At 39.9% G+C, this 17,252-nt stretch overlaps 1 protein-coding gene across 1 annotated transcript in view; it reads left to right on the top strand.

The window, feature by feature from the left end:
• LOC135080276 (phospholipid-transporting ATPase ABCA3-like) overlaps positions 1-14,444 on the top strand; it is a 68,963-nt gene extending 54,519 nt beyond the window's left edge. The window contains exons 27-30 of the mRNA XM_063974963.1: positions 361-571; positions 9,499-9,668; positions 11,729-11,814; positions 12,650-14,444. Of these exons, the coding sequence (XP_063831033.1) occupies positions 361-571; positions 9,499-9,668; positions 11,729-11,814; positions 12,650-12,838 (656 nt within the window). The 3' untranslated portion in view covers positions 12,839-14,444. The remainder of the gene's footprint in view (positions 1-360; positions 572-9,498; positions 9,669-11,728; positions 11,815-12,649) is intronic.
• Positions 14,445-17,252: the final 2,808 nt, after the last annotated feature.

Raw genomic sequence — 17,252 nt, forward strand, 5'->3', positions numbered from 1 at the left:
ACCATCATTAAAGTTTTCCATCATCTCATCATGATTATTGTTCTTTCAGTCAAAATCATTCCACTTCTAGAAGTAGTAGAGCTCTTGTATTAAGCTCCAAAGAGCACGATCTGAGAAAGAAGATCACGAGAAAAAACTAAGGAATTAGAGCTGTGAGCCTGTGATCGAACGTCGTACTTGAGTCCCCAACTCGCGATGTTTTTAGCAGACGACCGTTGTGGTTCGACTGAATAAGTAGATAATAAAACCCGCTGAATAGGATCGCATTATTCCCGACTGCACTCGCACGTGGCTGAAACGTATTTTCTCTTCCGTGACAATCTAAAATGATGTCTCACTCAATCTACCATTCGCCTACAGGCCTGCAAAAGTACATCGACCGCAAAGTGATAGGCTACAGCGGCGGCTGCGTGCGTCGGCTGGCGGCCGCGGCGGCACTGTGCAACGGAGCCCCACTTACATTGCTAGATGAGCCTACTTCTGGCGTGGATGTATCGGCTCGCCGCCGAGTCTGGGCTGCCTTACGACGCGGGTTGAAGAACCAGCGATCTATTATCATCACTTCGCATAGGTGAGTGAGACAGCTAGCTATCTTCCAGAACCACTCAAGTCTACACTGTGCCCCTTACATTGCTAGATGAGCCTACTTCTGGCGTGGATGTGTCGGCCCGTCGGCGAGTCTGGGCTGCCTTGCGTCGTGGCTTGAAGAACCAGAGATCTATCATTATCACGTCACATAGGTGAGTGAGACAGCTTACCATGTTCCAGGATAATTCTTCCTACACTGTTCCACGTTGCTAGATGAGCCTACTTCTGGCGTGGATGTATCAGCCCGTCGGCGAGTCTGAGCTGCCTTGCGTCGTGGATTGAAGAACCAGAGACCCATTATTATTACGTCGCATAGGTGAGTGAGACAGCTAGTCGCTTACAAATACTCTTAGAGCGCTTTCACATTTAGGCGATTTAGCAGCGCGACAGACGCGCTACCGAAAATTTCATACTATGTGACAACGGGTGCATGCCTTCACATTATAAAAACGCTGCTGTCGCGAGTCGCGCTAATAACGCCCTAATGTGAAAGCGCTCTTACACGGCGTGCCTCTTACGTTGTTTGATGAACCTACAACTCGTGTGGATGTGCCGCCGAGTCTGGGCTGCTCTACGACGTGGGTTGAAGAACCAGAAGTCCATTATTATTACGTCACATAGGTGAGTGACACAGCTAGTCCCTTGAAACCTTGCTGGATGAACCTACTTCTGGCGTGGACGTATCAGCCCGTCGGCGAGTCTGGGCTGCCTTGCGTCGTGGCTTGAAGAACCAGAGGTTCATCATTATTACGTCACACAGGTGAGTGACACAGCTAAAGCCCGGTCTCTGAGCACGTAGAATTTTGTCCAATGACCCCAACCCATCCATAGTCGCACAGTCGCGACAGCAATATAATTACGCGCGAGCGATAAGGATGGGTAGCTGGGGTCATTGGACAAAATTCTACGTGCTCACAGACCAGACTATAGTCCCTTGAAACGTTGCTGGATGAACCTACTTCTGGTGTGGATGTATCGGCTCGGCTCCGAGTCTGGGCCGGCTTGCGTCTTGGCTTAAAGAACCAGAGATCCATCATTATTACGTCACATAGGTAAGTGGAAACAGCAAGCTATCATAGCTAGTCCCTTGAGAGTTGAAACTAGTTTTATACGGCGCTTGACTCTCGTTGCTAGATGAACCTACTTCTGGCGTAGACGTGTCGGCTCGTCGGCGAGTCTGGGCCGCCTTGCGTCGTGGGTTGAAGAACCAGAGATCCATCATTATTACGTCACATAGGTGAGTGAGACAGCTAGCTATCTTACAGAAGTTTTAAGTTGGTTCACTACAAATAATCTACAACTGAATGCAAAGAAAACAAAATGTATAAAATTCTCTTTGCCTAACGTAAAAACAGTTAGTACCCAAATAGAACTTAATAATAATGCAATCGATCTGGTAGAATCTACTGTATTTCTGGGAATTACCCTGGATTCAAAACTCCAGTGGGGCTCCCATATAGAAACTCTGGCGGGAAAGCTCAGCTCAGCGGCTTTTGCAATAAAAAGGATACGGTCATTAACCGATGTTTCAACAGCTCGCTTAGTCTACTTTAGCTACTTTCATAGCCTAATGTCATATGGAATCATGCTATGGGGCAAAGCTGCAGATTTTGAAACAATATTTATTCTGCAAAAACGTGCCATAAGATACTTGTATAAAATGAAAGCAAGAGCGTCCCTTAGAGAATTGTTTAAAGAAATTGGCATTCTCACGGCCGCTTCACAATACATCTTAAACTGTATTCTATTTATTCAACAAAATATTAATGAATTCAAAAAGAAAAGTGATATTCACCAAATCAATACTAGAAATAAAAATAAATTGGCTATACCCGCTTTTAGACTTAATAAAGTGTTTGCCACCTTTATGGGACAAGGTATCCATTTTTATAACAAAGTCCCTGATAAATATAAAGAGCTACCGTACAATAAATTTAAAGGTATAGTTAAAGATCACATGCTTAAAAAAGCCTATTATACAACTCGAGATTTTCTTAATGATAAGTCATCCTGGGAGTAGGATTATGGTCCTCTCATGCTCGCACTAAAAAGAATTAAAATCGTGCTATGAAAAGTAATGTATAAACTAATCTAATTTTCTAAAATGTTATAGTGTCATGCTTCTCAATCTGGACTGTTACTTAGCTTTATTATTGGTTTTTTTTTTCTCTTAGAGATAACTTGGTATTGTCATTCTCACTAAAATGTCTCTGGGGTGGTGGCGTAGTGAGGCGGGTCGTTACATTCCCTCTAATATGGTCGAGTGAAGCGATGGCTGGTTCACTCGTCATGTCTGTGAACAGGCGCTGCTTTCGGGGACTGGTCAATCCAAGTTATTCCAACTTATGTATGCGAGTCATTTCTACTAGTATTTGAGTGTGTAATCTGTAAGTCTAGATATTAGCACGTCACTACCTTGTTTAATATGCCACGCAATTTTGTATACCCATTCTTATAAGATACACTATACAAGAATGCATGGTAAATTCAGTGAACTGCTCCTGAATCGAATGTACCTGCTATTTCTATTTATTTATATTAACCGGCAGACAGTGGTGACTGAGTTTGTTGCGGCGCTTCTTCTCAGCACTTGCCAAATGTTGGTCTCGAAGCGCTGGTAGGGTAAAAAGATTATGAGACATGTAGAGGCTCCTTAAGAGCAAAATGACGATTTGTAAGAACTATTTATTAGTCTAAACAAATAAAGAAATTTTGACTTTGACTTTGACTTTGACTTTGAGAAGAACTCGACATACACTGCTCCCCTTACATTGCTAGATGAGCCTACTTCTAGCGTGGATGTATCGGCTCGGCTCCGAGTCTGGGTTGCTCTACGACGTGGGTTGAAGAACCAAAGGTCCAGCATTATCACGTCGCATAGATAAGTGACGACAATCGCTATCCACCGTGATTACTAGCCTACATTGAGTTTTTCACGTTACTAGATACAACATGCAACATCATCGAATATCGCACTTAGCCTCTTCGCGATTTGTGTTTTTTTTTTTCTCCAACTATTCTAGATCCCCCCAGAAAGCAAACAGCCTATCTAGGCCGCTACAGGCCTCCTCTGAGGCTCTCCTCCTCTCAGAGAATTTGTGCCCGATCTGCTATACTTCTGCCCTCCATGAGCAGTTGAGCACTGGAAAGAGCCTGAGTACTAAATAAAAGCTTTGACTTTGACTTACAGCATGGACGAGATGGAAGCGCTATGCACGCGCATCTGCATAATGTCTGCGGGCGAGGCGTGCGCGCTGGCAAAATTAAAATACTTTGTCGTTATCGACTATGATATATTTTGTGTCGATTGATTTTGTCATGATGATGAAATTAAAATAAAATTCATTTATTTTTGCAAATAGGCTTTTAAAAAGCGCTTTTACACGTCCCAATATTAACCCTACCACTGCTTCGGGATAATAAATGGGCCAGTGCTGAGAAGAAGCAGCGCAAGAAACTCAGACACTATTGTCAGCCTCAATGATATTGTTTACTGAAATTAATATGTCTGAGAACCTTCAGAACTGGTAGGTTTCCGCCTAAGAATAAGAGTAAAAAACTCGGGCGAATAAATCGATACTTAGCTTCGCACTATACTTTATATTCAATAAATAGACTGATCACAATCTCGGAGGAATGAGAGGTGTAAATAGGATCTCGTGTGGCTTGGTTATAATTCCACTGTACGAGGCGTACAACATTTGTGTGAGAATGCCGTGACTCATACAACATTTCGCGTTATACAAGGTGGAGACGATAGGTGATCTCACTCGATTATTTCTAAACTATAGAGGGTGTTAGGTAAATGGGTATATGAGCTGACACTAGCCCATGTTAACATGGCCATATAAATGGTATGGTGAAGTCAGAAAATGTATATCTTCATTTTAATTATTTTAATTTTCATACAAATCGGATTTTATAAAATTTATTTTGTATGGAAATTTAAAAAAATAAAATGATGACATCAAATTTCTGACTTCACCATACCATTTATATGCCCATGTTAACATGGGCTAGTGTCGGCTCATATTGATGGATTATGGACATAAAAAAAGAAACTTTTGTGGATTTGCGTGGATTTATTGAAAAAACAAAGAGCACAGTACATTTCGGACAATTGGAGATATGAAAGAGAAAGTGACAAGTTTGACAGCTAACATTTACAGAGCTTGTCAATTTTATTGCGTTTACGAAGACAATTCCAACACTGGCCCTTAAACCAATAAAATACAAATATTAACATACAATGTATGTATAATGTATGTACAGTACATACTCTTTAAGTTATGAAACAAAAAAATAACTCTATTTATTAAGTTACAAATAAATAGATTTATCAACAATTATACAGTTTCCAAAAAAATTTACTATGTTACTTTATTCCAGTCCTGAAATAATTACAAAGAAATACATTCATAACTATACAATTAATGTTGTTTACTTTTCCAATGAAATATCATGACGCATGTTACATTTACAGAAACCATTTTTATGCATGATTTAATATCATTATGTAGAGAAGTTTCAACAAAAAAAAAAATCATAAACACAAGCAAATTATACGGTAAGTATTATTTTATTAGCAACAACTTTGTTACAAAGTTATTATGCTTTACTTTACACAAAGGTTTGGTTAGAATGTCAGCAAGCATATCATTTGTACACAAATATTTTAACATAACGATTTTATCATTTACACATTGTCTGATAAAGTGATGTCTAACATCAATATGTTTAGTTCTTGAATGATAAAGTGAGTTTTTACACAACTTTAACGCTGACTGATTATCATTATGAATAGTTATGATAATAATCTTATTCAAAATATCCTTTAAAAATTTGCGAATAAACAAACCTTCTTTACAGGCATCTGTTATGGAAATGTATTCAGCCTCAGTGCTAGATAATGCTACCGTTTTCTGTTTACGACTTTCCCAGGAAATCACGGATTTTCCAATGGTGAATACATACCCAGTGTATGACTTGCGGTCTCTGTCATCGTTCGCCCAGTCAGCATCTGCGAAAGCCGTGACGTCCAAGCCACTCTTTTGGAAAAATAGACTATAGTTTATCGTACCTTTCAAGTAACGAAGAACTCTCTTTGCTGCCTTCCAGTGGATTTCTGAAAAAGATTCATTGAACTGGCTTAAATAGCTGACTGCATGAGCGATGTCTGGTCTGCTACAGACAGCAATGTACATAAGACAACCTACTAGCCCTCTGTAATCTAGATTATCGTCTTTCTTATTATCCTTTGGTAGTTTTAGTCCCGTTTCCATGGGTGTGGGTGATGGCTTACAATCATCCATCTTGTATTTCTGCAAGACCCTTTGAATATAACTGCTTTGATCAAGAGTAATTTTACCTTTCTCCTTACATAGTTTCATGCCAAGAATTTGATGAGCTGGCCCTAGATCTGTAATTTGAAATTCTGTCATTAATCTCTGCTTTATACTCAATTTTTCCTGCAAATTACACCGTGAAAACAAAATTATATCGTCCACATAAAGAGCAATTATTATCATTGAATTGTTATTAGACTTTATGTAAACACAAGGTTCCGATGATGACCTAACAAAATTTAATTTGTTACACAAAACATGATCAATTTTTTCGTACCAAGCTTTCGAAGCCTGCTTCAAACCATAGATGGCTTTGTTTAATTTGTAGACCTTATGTTCTTGACCTTTTATCTGGAAGCCTTCGGGCTGTTCCATGAAGACAGTTTCTGATAAATCACCATTTAGGAATGCTGTTTTTACATCGAGATGCTCAATCTCCATATTGTATTCAGCTGCCAAAGCCAACAATGTTCGTATTGTGGAATATCTTACGACTGGGGAAAAAGTCTCCTCATAATCGATCCCATATTTTTGGGTGCATCCTTTGGCAACTAAACGAGCTCTATATTTTAACAGTTCACCATTCAAATTCCTTTTAATTTTAAAAACCCATTTGCATTTAACTGGTTTTTGTGATTCTGATCTATCGGTTAAGGTCCAACAATTATTATCAATAAATGATTTGTACTCACTAGTCATTGCTTCTTTCCAATGTTTTGCATGTTTCCCTTCAAGTGCTTCTTGCACTGTCTGTGGTGTATCTTCTTCAAGACATGTGCTCACCATATACGACGATGGTGACTCCATTGTATCATCATAGTCTTCTTCAGATGTATCTGGAACGTAAGTTTCATCGGCAGGGTCGCTGGCCTCCGGTGAGCTCTCTCTTGAGCTCTCAGAATCATTTATTGTGATTATGCTGTCTCTCTGATTGATTTCCATAATAGTGTCATCAGATAAGTCAGTGTTCACAACAGATGACTCTGATTGTACAGGAGGTTCAGACGGATTAGTTTGAACATGTCTACTCTCATCATAAGTACAATTTTGAACTTGTGAAAATTGTTCTACTGTGTTTAATTTATCATCATTTGACACTTTACTCAGTAATTTATTTTCTAAGAAAGTTACATTTCTAGCTTTAATGCAATTTGTTGGAAATTCAGGGTCAATCAATCTGTACCCTTTAGTGTCATCGCAATAACCAACAAATATATAACTTTTGCATTTTGAATCTAATTTTTTTCGATTTGGATTCAATGCATATGCGACACAACCAAATATGCGGAAATATTTGATAGATACCTTTCTATTCGTCCATTTTTCTTCCGGAGTACATCCCATAACAGCCTTTGTGGGACTATGATTTCGTATATAAACAGCAGTATTAACAGCTTCTGCCCAGAACTCCTGAGCCAGGCCTGCATCGTGTAGCATACACCTTGCTGCTTCCATGACAGTTCGGTTGGCTCTTTCCGCCACTCCGTTCTGCTGCGGCGAGTGAGGTACTGTTGTTTGGTGTCGAATGCCGTTGTCCTTTAGAAACATCTGGAAATTTGAATTAATGTATTCGCCACCGTTATCACTCCTGAGAACTTTAATTTTTTTACCTGTCTGGTTCTCAACCAAGGCCTTAAAAGATTTAAATTTCTCAAACACTTCATTTTTACTCTTCAAGAAATAGACAAATGTTTTTCTAGAGAAGTCATCAATAAAAAGTAAAAAATATTTTGAGCCACTAAGAGAAGAACAGGGCATCGGGCCGCATAGATCTGTATGAACAAGCTCTAATGGTTCATTCGCTCTGGTGTATGATTTTTTTGGAAATGGTAATCTATTTTGCTTTCCTTGTATACATGCAATGCAAGGTTCGAAATTGGAATCGTTATAAGAAATACCAGAAACCATACCTTGATTGAGGAGTTTCATGCTTCTTCGGTTGAGGTGGCCAAGCCGTCGATGCCATACCTTTTCTGATAATTCAGCTGAACTTGGCTCTGTCTCGGTCTCCGTATTGCCACATTCAACTGCTGCATTCACCACCAGATTCCCCGTAGCTTGCTGAGGAGTAACTGTAACAGTACTAGAAGTGGCCGATAGTGTTTCGGCAATGTTCAGTTTATACATGCCTTTTTCAAGAGTAGCACTGACCACTTCTACCCCATTATCATAAACATTACACCCACTGAAGCTGAATACAACCTTGAAACCCTTTTTAACCATAGAACTCACAGATAACAAATTTGCGCTTAACTTAGGTACATAGTAAACATTGCTAACAGTTTTTATTGTACCATTTGCTAATTTTATTCTTACAGTTCCTATTCCTTCGGTGTATAACTTATCCCCGTTAGCCACTTTCACTTCAAGACTTTTATTTTTCACAAAATCACACATCACAGACCTATCACAACACATATGACTCGAAGCGCCACTATCTATATACCAGGAATCTGCTTCAATATTCGCTGACAAGGCTGTAAGCAGGGCCTTGGACACATCCACGTTTGTCTTGGTGTTGGTATTTGTCTTCTTATCCAACTTCTTTGGACAGTCCTTTATGAAGTGACCGGTCTTCTTACATCGGAAACATTTGGGCTGTTTCCGCACAGCTGCCAGGGCCGATCCGCCATCACTCTTGTCATCACGGCGTAGGTTCTCTTGTAACAACTTGCCTTGTACTACCTCGCTGGACAATTTGATATTAGAATTTTCAATTGCCATGATCAGGGGATCGTAGTCCTCAGTCAGTCCGCTTAGCATGATGACTGCGATGAAATCATCATCGAGTGGTGACCCAATATCGCTGAGTTGTTGTGATATTTCAACGATCTTGTTGATGTAGCTCTCCATATTTTGGTTTTCCAATTTTGTACTGAACAATGCTCGCAGTAGTGTCAGTCTCCGGCACAAACCTCTGTCTTCATAAGCCTTTTGAAGATTATTCCATGCCTCGTGTGCAGTTTTTGCAGACCTTACATGTGCAAATGCCGCAGGTTGTACAGATAGAGCAATGCGGGCGAGCGCCTTTTGTACCTTTTTGGCGTGTTCCGCATCCGTCGGCTCCTTCTCCACAAAATCCCATAGGTCCTCATGGATCAGCACCATTTTCATCATAAATTTCCATGAGTTGTAATTCTCGATGCCCTTTAGTTTGTCCATGATTAGAGAAGGTGTACTGATACCTGTAGCCATACTGCGCAATGTGGTGGAACGTCGATGAGAGGTTAAGTTTTATGATTATGTCGAAATCTCGAACTATTTGATGAAATATATCAAAAATAATAACCAGGACCGTGCCTGGGCCCATAACCTGATGGATTATGGACATAAAAAAAGAAACTTTTGTGGATTTGCGTGGATTTATTGAAAAAACAAAGAGCACAGTACATTTCGGACAATTGGAGATATGAAAGAGAAAGTGACAAGTTTGACAGCTAACATTTACAGAGCTTGTCAATTTTATTGCGTTTACGAAGACAATTCCAACACATATATACATTTACCGAACACCCTGTATAAGATATCGAAAATCTTCATATAAAAGCTTTGACTTGACTTACAGCATGGACGAGATGGAAGCTCTATGCACGCGTATATGCATAATGTCTGCGGGCGAGGCGTGCGCGCTCGGCTCGCCGGCTGGTCTGCGCGCGCGCCACGCCGCCGGCCACGCCGTGCTCATCAAGGTGCGCGCCGACCACGCCGACCGCGACCAGCACCCGGCGGGAGACGGTAAGCACACGACCGGACTTTACACTAGGTAAAGTCCGGTCGCCGAGCACATAGAATTTCGTCCGGCCATTCACTGCGGCCGCCCGTCGCACAGTCGCGACAGTAATATAATTACGCGCGAGCGATAAGGATGGGTAGCCCAAGCTACCCATCCTTATCGCTCGCGCGTTCGTCTAATGATCCCAAGATCATTAGACGAAATTCTATCTGCTCGGCGACCGGGCTTTAGACACCTCCCTACAGCATGCAGCTTCCGTACACCGCGTCTACATAATTTCGGCGGATGAAGGTGTGCGCCGACTGCCACCCCGAACACGACCAGCACCCGGCGGGAGACGGTGAGCACACACTAGTGTAGACGCCTCCCTACAGCATGCAGCCTCCATGCACTAAGGCTAAGAACTCACGGGCAGCACCCGGCGGGAGACGGTGAGTACACACTAGTGTAGACTTCTCCCTACAGCATGCAGCCTTCGTGCACCCATCTGCATAATGTCTGCGGATGAGGCGTGGACACGCCGTGCTCATCAAGGTGCGCGCCGACCACGCCGACCGCGACCAGCACCCGGCGGGAGACGGTGAGCACACGACACTAGTGTAAAGTCCGGTCGCCGAGCATTCACTGCGGCCGCCCGTCGCACAGTCGCGACAGTAATATAATTACGCGCGAGCGATAAACATGGGTAACGTGGGGTCATTGGACGAAATTCTATCTGCTCGGCGACCAGACTTTACACGCCTCCCTACAGCATGCAGCCTCCGTACACCGCGTCTACATAATTTCGGCGGATGAAGGTGTGCGCCGACTGCCACCCCGAACACGACCAGCACCCGGCGGGAGACGGTGAGCACACACTAGTGTAGACGCCTCCCTACAGCATGCAGCCTCCATGCACTAAGGCTAAGAACTCACGGGCAGCACCCGGCGGGAGACGGTGAGCACACGACCGGACTTTACACTAGGTAAAGTCCGGTCGCCGAGCACATAGAATTTTGTCCAATGACCCCAAGCTACACTATCGCACGCGCGTAATTATATTACTGTCGCGACTCTGCGACGAACGGCCGCAGTGAATGTGCGAGCGATAAGGATGAGTAGCTTGGGATCATTGGACGAAATTCTATCTGCTCGGCGGTCAGACTTTAGACGCCTCCCTATAGCATGCAGCCTCCGTGTACCGCGTCTGCGTAATGTTGGCGGGTGAAGCGTGCCATCAAGGTGCGCGCCGACCACGCCGACCACGACCAGCACCCGACAGGAGACGGTAAGTCATCATCATTATCATTTCAGCCACAGGACGTCCAATGCCGAACATACGCCACCCCGCTATAAGTCTATGGACACGAAACTGACGACAGCCGAGCGATGACGGAGCGACACGACGGCAGAGCCGCAGCGATGCATACAATAACATGACAGTATATGGTGACGCGCACGAAACGGTCGCAATACTCCTCCTCCACCAGCTTCGTGCCCGCAGACTTAGGGAGGGATTGCCAATACTCGCCACGCTTGGCAAGCGAGTTGGCGAGCGCAGTTTTTTACAAAGCCACTCATTCGCCTGAGCATGCTCAAGTGGATACAAGGATTTGGATTTCACACACAGACACTGCTTCCCTTCTCGTTCCACAGTAATTAATCGCCTCTGACCTGCCGCTTGTTGGCGGACGGTAAATACACCTCTTATACTTTCTTTCTCACTTCCAGAAGAAATCACCTTCAGTATAAAAAATCGAAACAAAGCGCTGCGCGTCATACACTACAGCAACTAGAGGCGAAATTAACCTAACGTTGAAACCGTGCGGATTCGACAGTTAGTAGTTTGATCCTCGTCATCCGCAAGATTATTTGCTTACCCCTACTTAAGCTGAGTGGAGGAATTAGTATTTTTCCGATACAAACTATAATACACTTTTTATTTTAAAAAAAGCCCTCGCTATATCGCCGCCCCAATGCGACACACACCCTTCTAAATAAATCCTGAAAATTTTGGAAGTAAAAACAAGAAAAATGAATCTCTAAATTCAAGAATAATGTTAATTTCATTAATGTATTCCAGAGGTGGACTCCTCCAAGACCCTGGTGAACCAGCTGAAAGGAATGCTGCAGCAGAAATTCAACTGCACCCTCAAAGATGAACACAAGGTAGGTTCTTTTGAATTTTATTTGTTTTTTAAAGATGATTTGTAATAATTTATCTTCTGAAAAGTATTGACAAAACACAATGTAAAAATAACACAATAAATTACTTTGCAAGTGTGTTATCATTATTATCATTGAATGGCAATCAAAATGGTTATCTTTCGGCACTATTGATACATTAATATTTTCTGGCAAAATTGATGAAGTGAAATACCTTTGCCGTTATCAACAATGTGTTGTCATTATGATAATATTGTTTACTGAGTTTTAATATGTCTAAGAACCCTCAGACCGCTCTCAGAACTGTTTCAACAGAAGAATGAAAGCTAAAAGCTCTGGCGAATAAATCGTTACCTACATAGCTTCGCACTATACTTTTACCTTCTAATATGTATAATATATAAAATTGATCTCTTTTTCCCTTAATCACCGCATCACGCTTGAACGGACCAACGATTTCACTATTTCTTTTTTTTGTTATGTTTGTTATTGTCAGTAGAAGGTTCTTAAGTAAGAAAAAAATTAAGAAATTGAGTAAACGGTTCATATTATTTTTTCTTAAGACAGTACAACGACTGTCAGGACAGCTGGTATTAAATAAATAGACTGATCACTCTATCTTCCGAGTGGTGTACAAGTGTACTATCGGCAACAGTGTTAACTGCCCACTGCCGGTCATGTCGTCTCGTTCTACCGCAAAGAATCACCATTTGATGAGAGCGAGAGCAAAAACGGAAATGGATAGTTAACACTGTGGCCGTGTGTACATGATTGAGTAAATCTCTCATCTCATGAATACTCGCATATTCTGTTACCGTATTTTCGTTAATTCCACCAGACGATGCTTCACTACCACATCAACGAAACGATGCAGTACAGCAGTCTGTTCCAAGAGCTGGAGCAACTCAAGGCGTCGTTCCCGACCCTGGTGGAAGACTACTCCGTCACCGAGACAACCCTGGAGGAGGTGTTCCTGTCTTTCGCCAAGCCGCCACCGGAGCCCGAGGGCCCCGCCAGACCAGTCTAAACCACCATTAAGAAGCAGTGCAGGTATATCAAACCAATAGAACCGGCACAGGATAGCACTTAAAACCGTAAAGCAAATCCTATAATCTAAAAGACGAAGCACACTTATCAACCCGGAAACGGATCGTAACCGTATCAACTCGAGGCGGTCAGTATTATTTAAAAACGGGACTATTACCACCTCTCGTTCCCACCACTGCAACTCCTGTGCAGCCAGGATCTACAGCTTGACCGCCATAAAAACCCAACCAATGAAGGTCAAGTTGTCCCAGGGGAAAGTTAAACTGTCATTGGACCCGCAACGAAATTAATCAGAAGAACATAGGAGTTCGAAGTTAAGGTGCGACTTCCCTCCATTGCAAAGCGGATGACAGGTGACAAACAAAGGTTTAAAACCTTTTAAGAAAATATTATGCACCAGTATTATTTGTATGAAACTCCATACTGCAACGCACTTATCCGCACCGTAACGTAAACGCCTCACCTCGCGGCGAAAAGCGATACGGTGTTCCCTTTCCGGGTTGACAAGTGTGCTATCTTAAGAGTCCCCGCAGACGACAGGCTTTGTTGGTGTGAACAAGTATGAAAAGATAAGACTTAGGCTGGGTTGCACCATCTTACTTTAACTTTGACAAACGTCAAAAATCTGTCAAACTCCATACAAAAAGCACCGGTTTTCGTCATAGTTACCGTTAAAGTTAGGTGGTGCAACTCGGCCTTAGTCGTCATACAAATTAAAAGACCATACTATAGACTATTACTCTGCGGGGACTAAGGACTCCTGCACACCGCCTTTTTTCAGCGTGTTTCATGCAATAAGAACGCGCTTTGTACGCGACATTATCACAATCATTGTAATTACATAGCAAAGCAATCAAATTTAGTAGCGATATCCTAAAAGCGCATTGACGGCGCGCCTGAAAAAAGTGGTGTGCATGAACCTTAAAGACTAAACTCCCTCATTTATTTATATAATTTACTTCTAAACTGTCCTCTGCGGTCCAAACTACACGCCCTAAGGGCTAGTTTATTTCGTCCAGAAGATTATATTTATTTAGTTAAAACAATACACCACAGTAGATATACATAGCTCTGATACTGTGGCAAAAATTATCCCTATGATCGTAGAGCTTACTATGGCAGGGATAGAAGAGAGGTCCTATAGAAAATCTTAGTAAAGACATATTTTTGAAACATTAGAATTCCGTCATTATTTGAATGCTTCAAAAATTAAGTGACGACTTTTGTCACAAATTATCAGTTATTCATTATATTTAACTTAATAATAATAACTAGAAACGGCCATTATTCTTATTTTCATGATATATCATACTGTTTACGTCGATTTAGTTCAATTGTATAAAACCAAAAATAAAGCCACTTTATTTTGGCTATTACATATTCCTTAAAGTTAACTTATATGCCAAATATTAACCGGAAAACAATGTACAAAACGAATGCAGTTAGATTATTTACTAACCACATAACCCTCACTATAAATAAAGTTAGTACCTCACTTTTAAAAGTTAAAACTGTACTCAGATTAAAGCCCGTTTTCACCATTAATTCCTAATTTTTATGTGACCCCTATGGTAACACATAACAGGAATTTTCATAAGAGTCACTTAAAAATTAGGGATTGATGGTGAAAACGGGCATAAGACTAGTAATCGCAGGTCTTTGAATCGTACTAAAAAAGCTAGTAAAGACCCAAAAAAGCCAGCAACGTCACTCATTTCACGATTGACTGCACCAAAATATTTTTACCCTTAAATATTTACCAGTTTGTAAACACCCTGTATGACGTTTCATGTTAGCATGTAGGTAATTTATTCATCTATATTCTCATCACACGATATTATGTGATCTCTATTTAACTGATAGTTGTATGTTACCATTAAATAAGATAAATGTTAGTGAGCATATTTAAAGCTCGTATAATAATGTGTACTCGATATTGTATTTCGGATAAGGAACTTACACAGAACATATTATAATAATGTTTTCGTGTATAGTTGTTGCAATTCACGAAGGCGAGTGAGTTTTACATGTGTGGTGGCTAAAAGTTTTGATAGAAATTACACTAATCGTTGTGAATGTTCACGTACACACACAAGTAAAGCTCACTCGACTTCATGACTTGCAAGAAAATCATTTATAATTATGTACTCGTATGTATTTATTAATATTCAACTTAGAATAAAAAGGTAAGTACTTCAAAAACAAATAAATTTTAATAAATGTAACTCGGAAACCTGTAGTGATGTGTGTGTCATGGGATAGTATTTGAAGCTTGATTAAAAAAGATCTGGCAGCCAAGATATGAATATCTTAGAAAAACTAGTTCAATCTTAACGAAATCGTTTCAAAGAGGCGAAAATTGCGTATATTTCTAAACTAGGCAATCACTACCCGAGCTACTAACTTTTATCCAGCTCCTAGACAAAGTGACGTTCGTGATCGAGTCACGTAGCGAAGTAACAGCGTAGAAAAAATTTGCGAGCGATCTCGAAATTGAATCTATCACCCAGTTACTTTGTCTATTGGGTTAGTTTTTTTCAAACATGCTGAGGCGAATGGTACGAACCACATACCTACATTTAACCGACATTTTTAAAATTCATAAAGGTAGATTCATATTTAAATAGTAACTGTGCAAAGTGAAGATCTTTTGATTTTCTGAGAGCTCTTTTTGTTACTGTCAACACTTTCTCACTCTTTCAATCGAGATTTATATTGGAAAAAGTAATTCAGCAGCGATTCGCGCCAGCTAAGTAAAATATAATTATAAAAATGTATATTTTACCTTAAAGTCAATTATTATTAAGGTTTATTTATTATGTTAAACACCACTGAGTTTTATTATTGCATTCCCAAAGCTTTACATTACATATAATTATACACTATTACAATATAGTTACAGTATTTATAATGTCAATTTCAAGGTAAGTTCATGGATCTACTTAATTAAGTTTTCTCAAAATTAACTACCTATCAACTCTTCGCCGTTCATAGAGGTGCTATTTAACCTACAATTTTATTTAAAAAAAGCAATTCGGACCATTTTATACAATTTTCTATCAATAGACTACTTGCCTTCTGTTTTTATCTAGTTTGTATATTTATTTTACATTTGTAACTATGTAATTATGTATAGTCATAAACCTTCAATACATTGTATAAATGAAATAACGCAATATACCAGTATGCTTAATGATTTACAGCTTGTCATTATTTATTTTTAAATACGTCATTAGTTAGAGACATTATTACAATTATTAATTAATTATCTACTCTATCTACCTAAACTTATCTATTTTATAAGGTTTTGCGTTATTTCAATTATACGCTGTTTAAATAGTTACTACTAGATTAATAAACGGCGTTGTATAATTTATGTAACTTAATTGCATTAAGTAATGTTAAGCGCCTGCGCTGCAAAAAAATAAATGAAATCATCACCACCGATTTCCGTGCTATTGGTAGAATCTCTTTGTTATTTTATAATTTTGTATTGCATCGCTTATCGTAAAGTGGTAAGATAAAACAAAGCAAACATTCGATGCAAAGCATACATGATGCGATTGTAGTTTTAATAAAATTCGATAAGCTAATGTTATTATGGTATTTTGAAGTGCCTCTCAGGCACTTGTCTGAGGTATGTGATAAAATTGATGGGATATAATCTTGGAAAGTCGAAGACTAATACGGTCTGTGATGTATGACAAGTAGCGCACATACGATATTGTATTTATTAAAACTTAAATTAAAATAATTAATTATGTTAGGGGCACTAATAGATCAGTGGCATTTGTAAGACCCACGATAGTTATTTTCGACAGAAATATGTCACTTTTGAAAAGACGAATTAAATTAGGTAGATGTCTTTTAGTATTAATTTCATTATTTAAATATCAATGTCATCAAACCAGCTCATTACACTGAAAGACAATTACTAAATCAATCATGTAACATTTTTGTATGACTGAGTACCTACTAATGCACAATGGTTACAATATTCCAATGTATTTCTCACACTTTAAGTTATTTTTAAGTATTTATATTATATTTAGTTGACTGTGTACTTCATTTTATGTAGTCTTAAGCATTCCAGCACTTGCACTGAATTATTAAATTTTAGGTAGGTATTTTATCAAGTATTATTGGTGTTATATGAAGATATGTATGGTTGACGATTCAGAACTGTTACATAAGAAGGTAATCAAAGAGATGATTGTATGTATCATGAAACAATACCGAAACCGCACATTTGATGGTAAGATTCTGAATCGCCTAGCCGGAATAGGTACTTATATCTAATTGTACTATCCCCTCATTCATAAAAATATAAACTGTCATGATGATGATGATCAATGCATTGATTGGCTAAGATTTTTATGAATAAAGGGGTATAT

The sequence above is a fragment of the Ostrinia nubilalis genome, chromosome 17 (genome assembly GCF_963855985.1).
Source record: "Ostrinia nubilalis chromosome 17, ilOstNubi1.1, whole genome shotgun sequence".
In the NCBI taxonomy this organism is placed as follows: domain Eukaryota; kingdom Metazoa; phylum Arthropoda; class Insecta; order Lepidoptera; family Crambidae; genus Ostrinia; species Ostrinia nubilalis.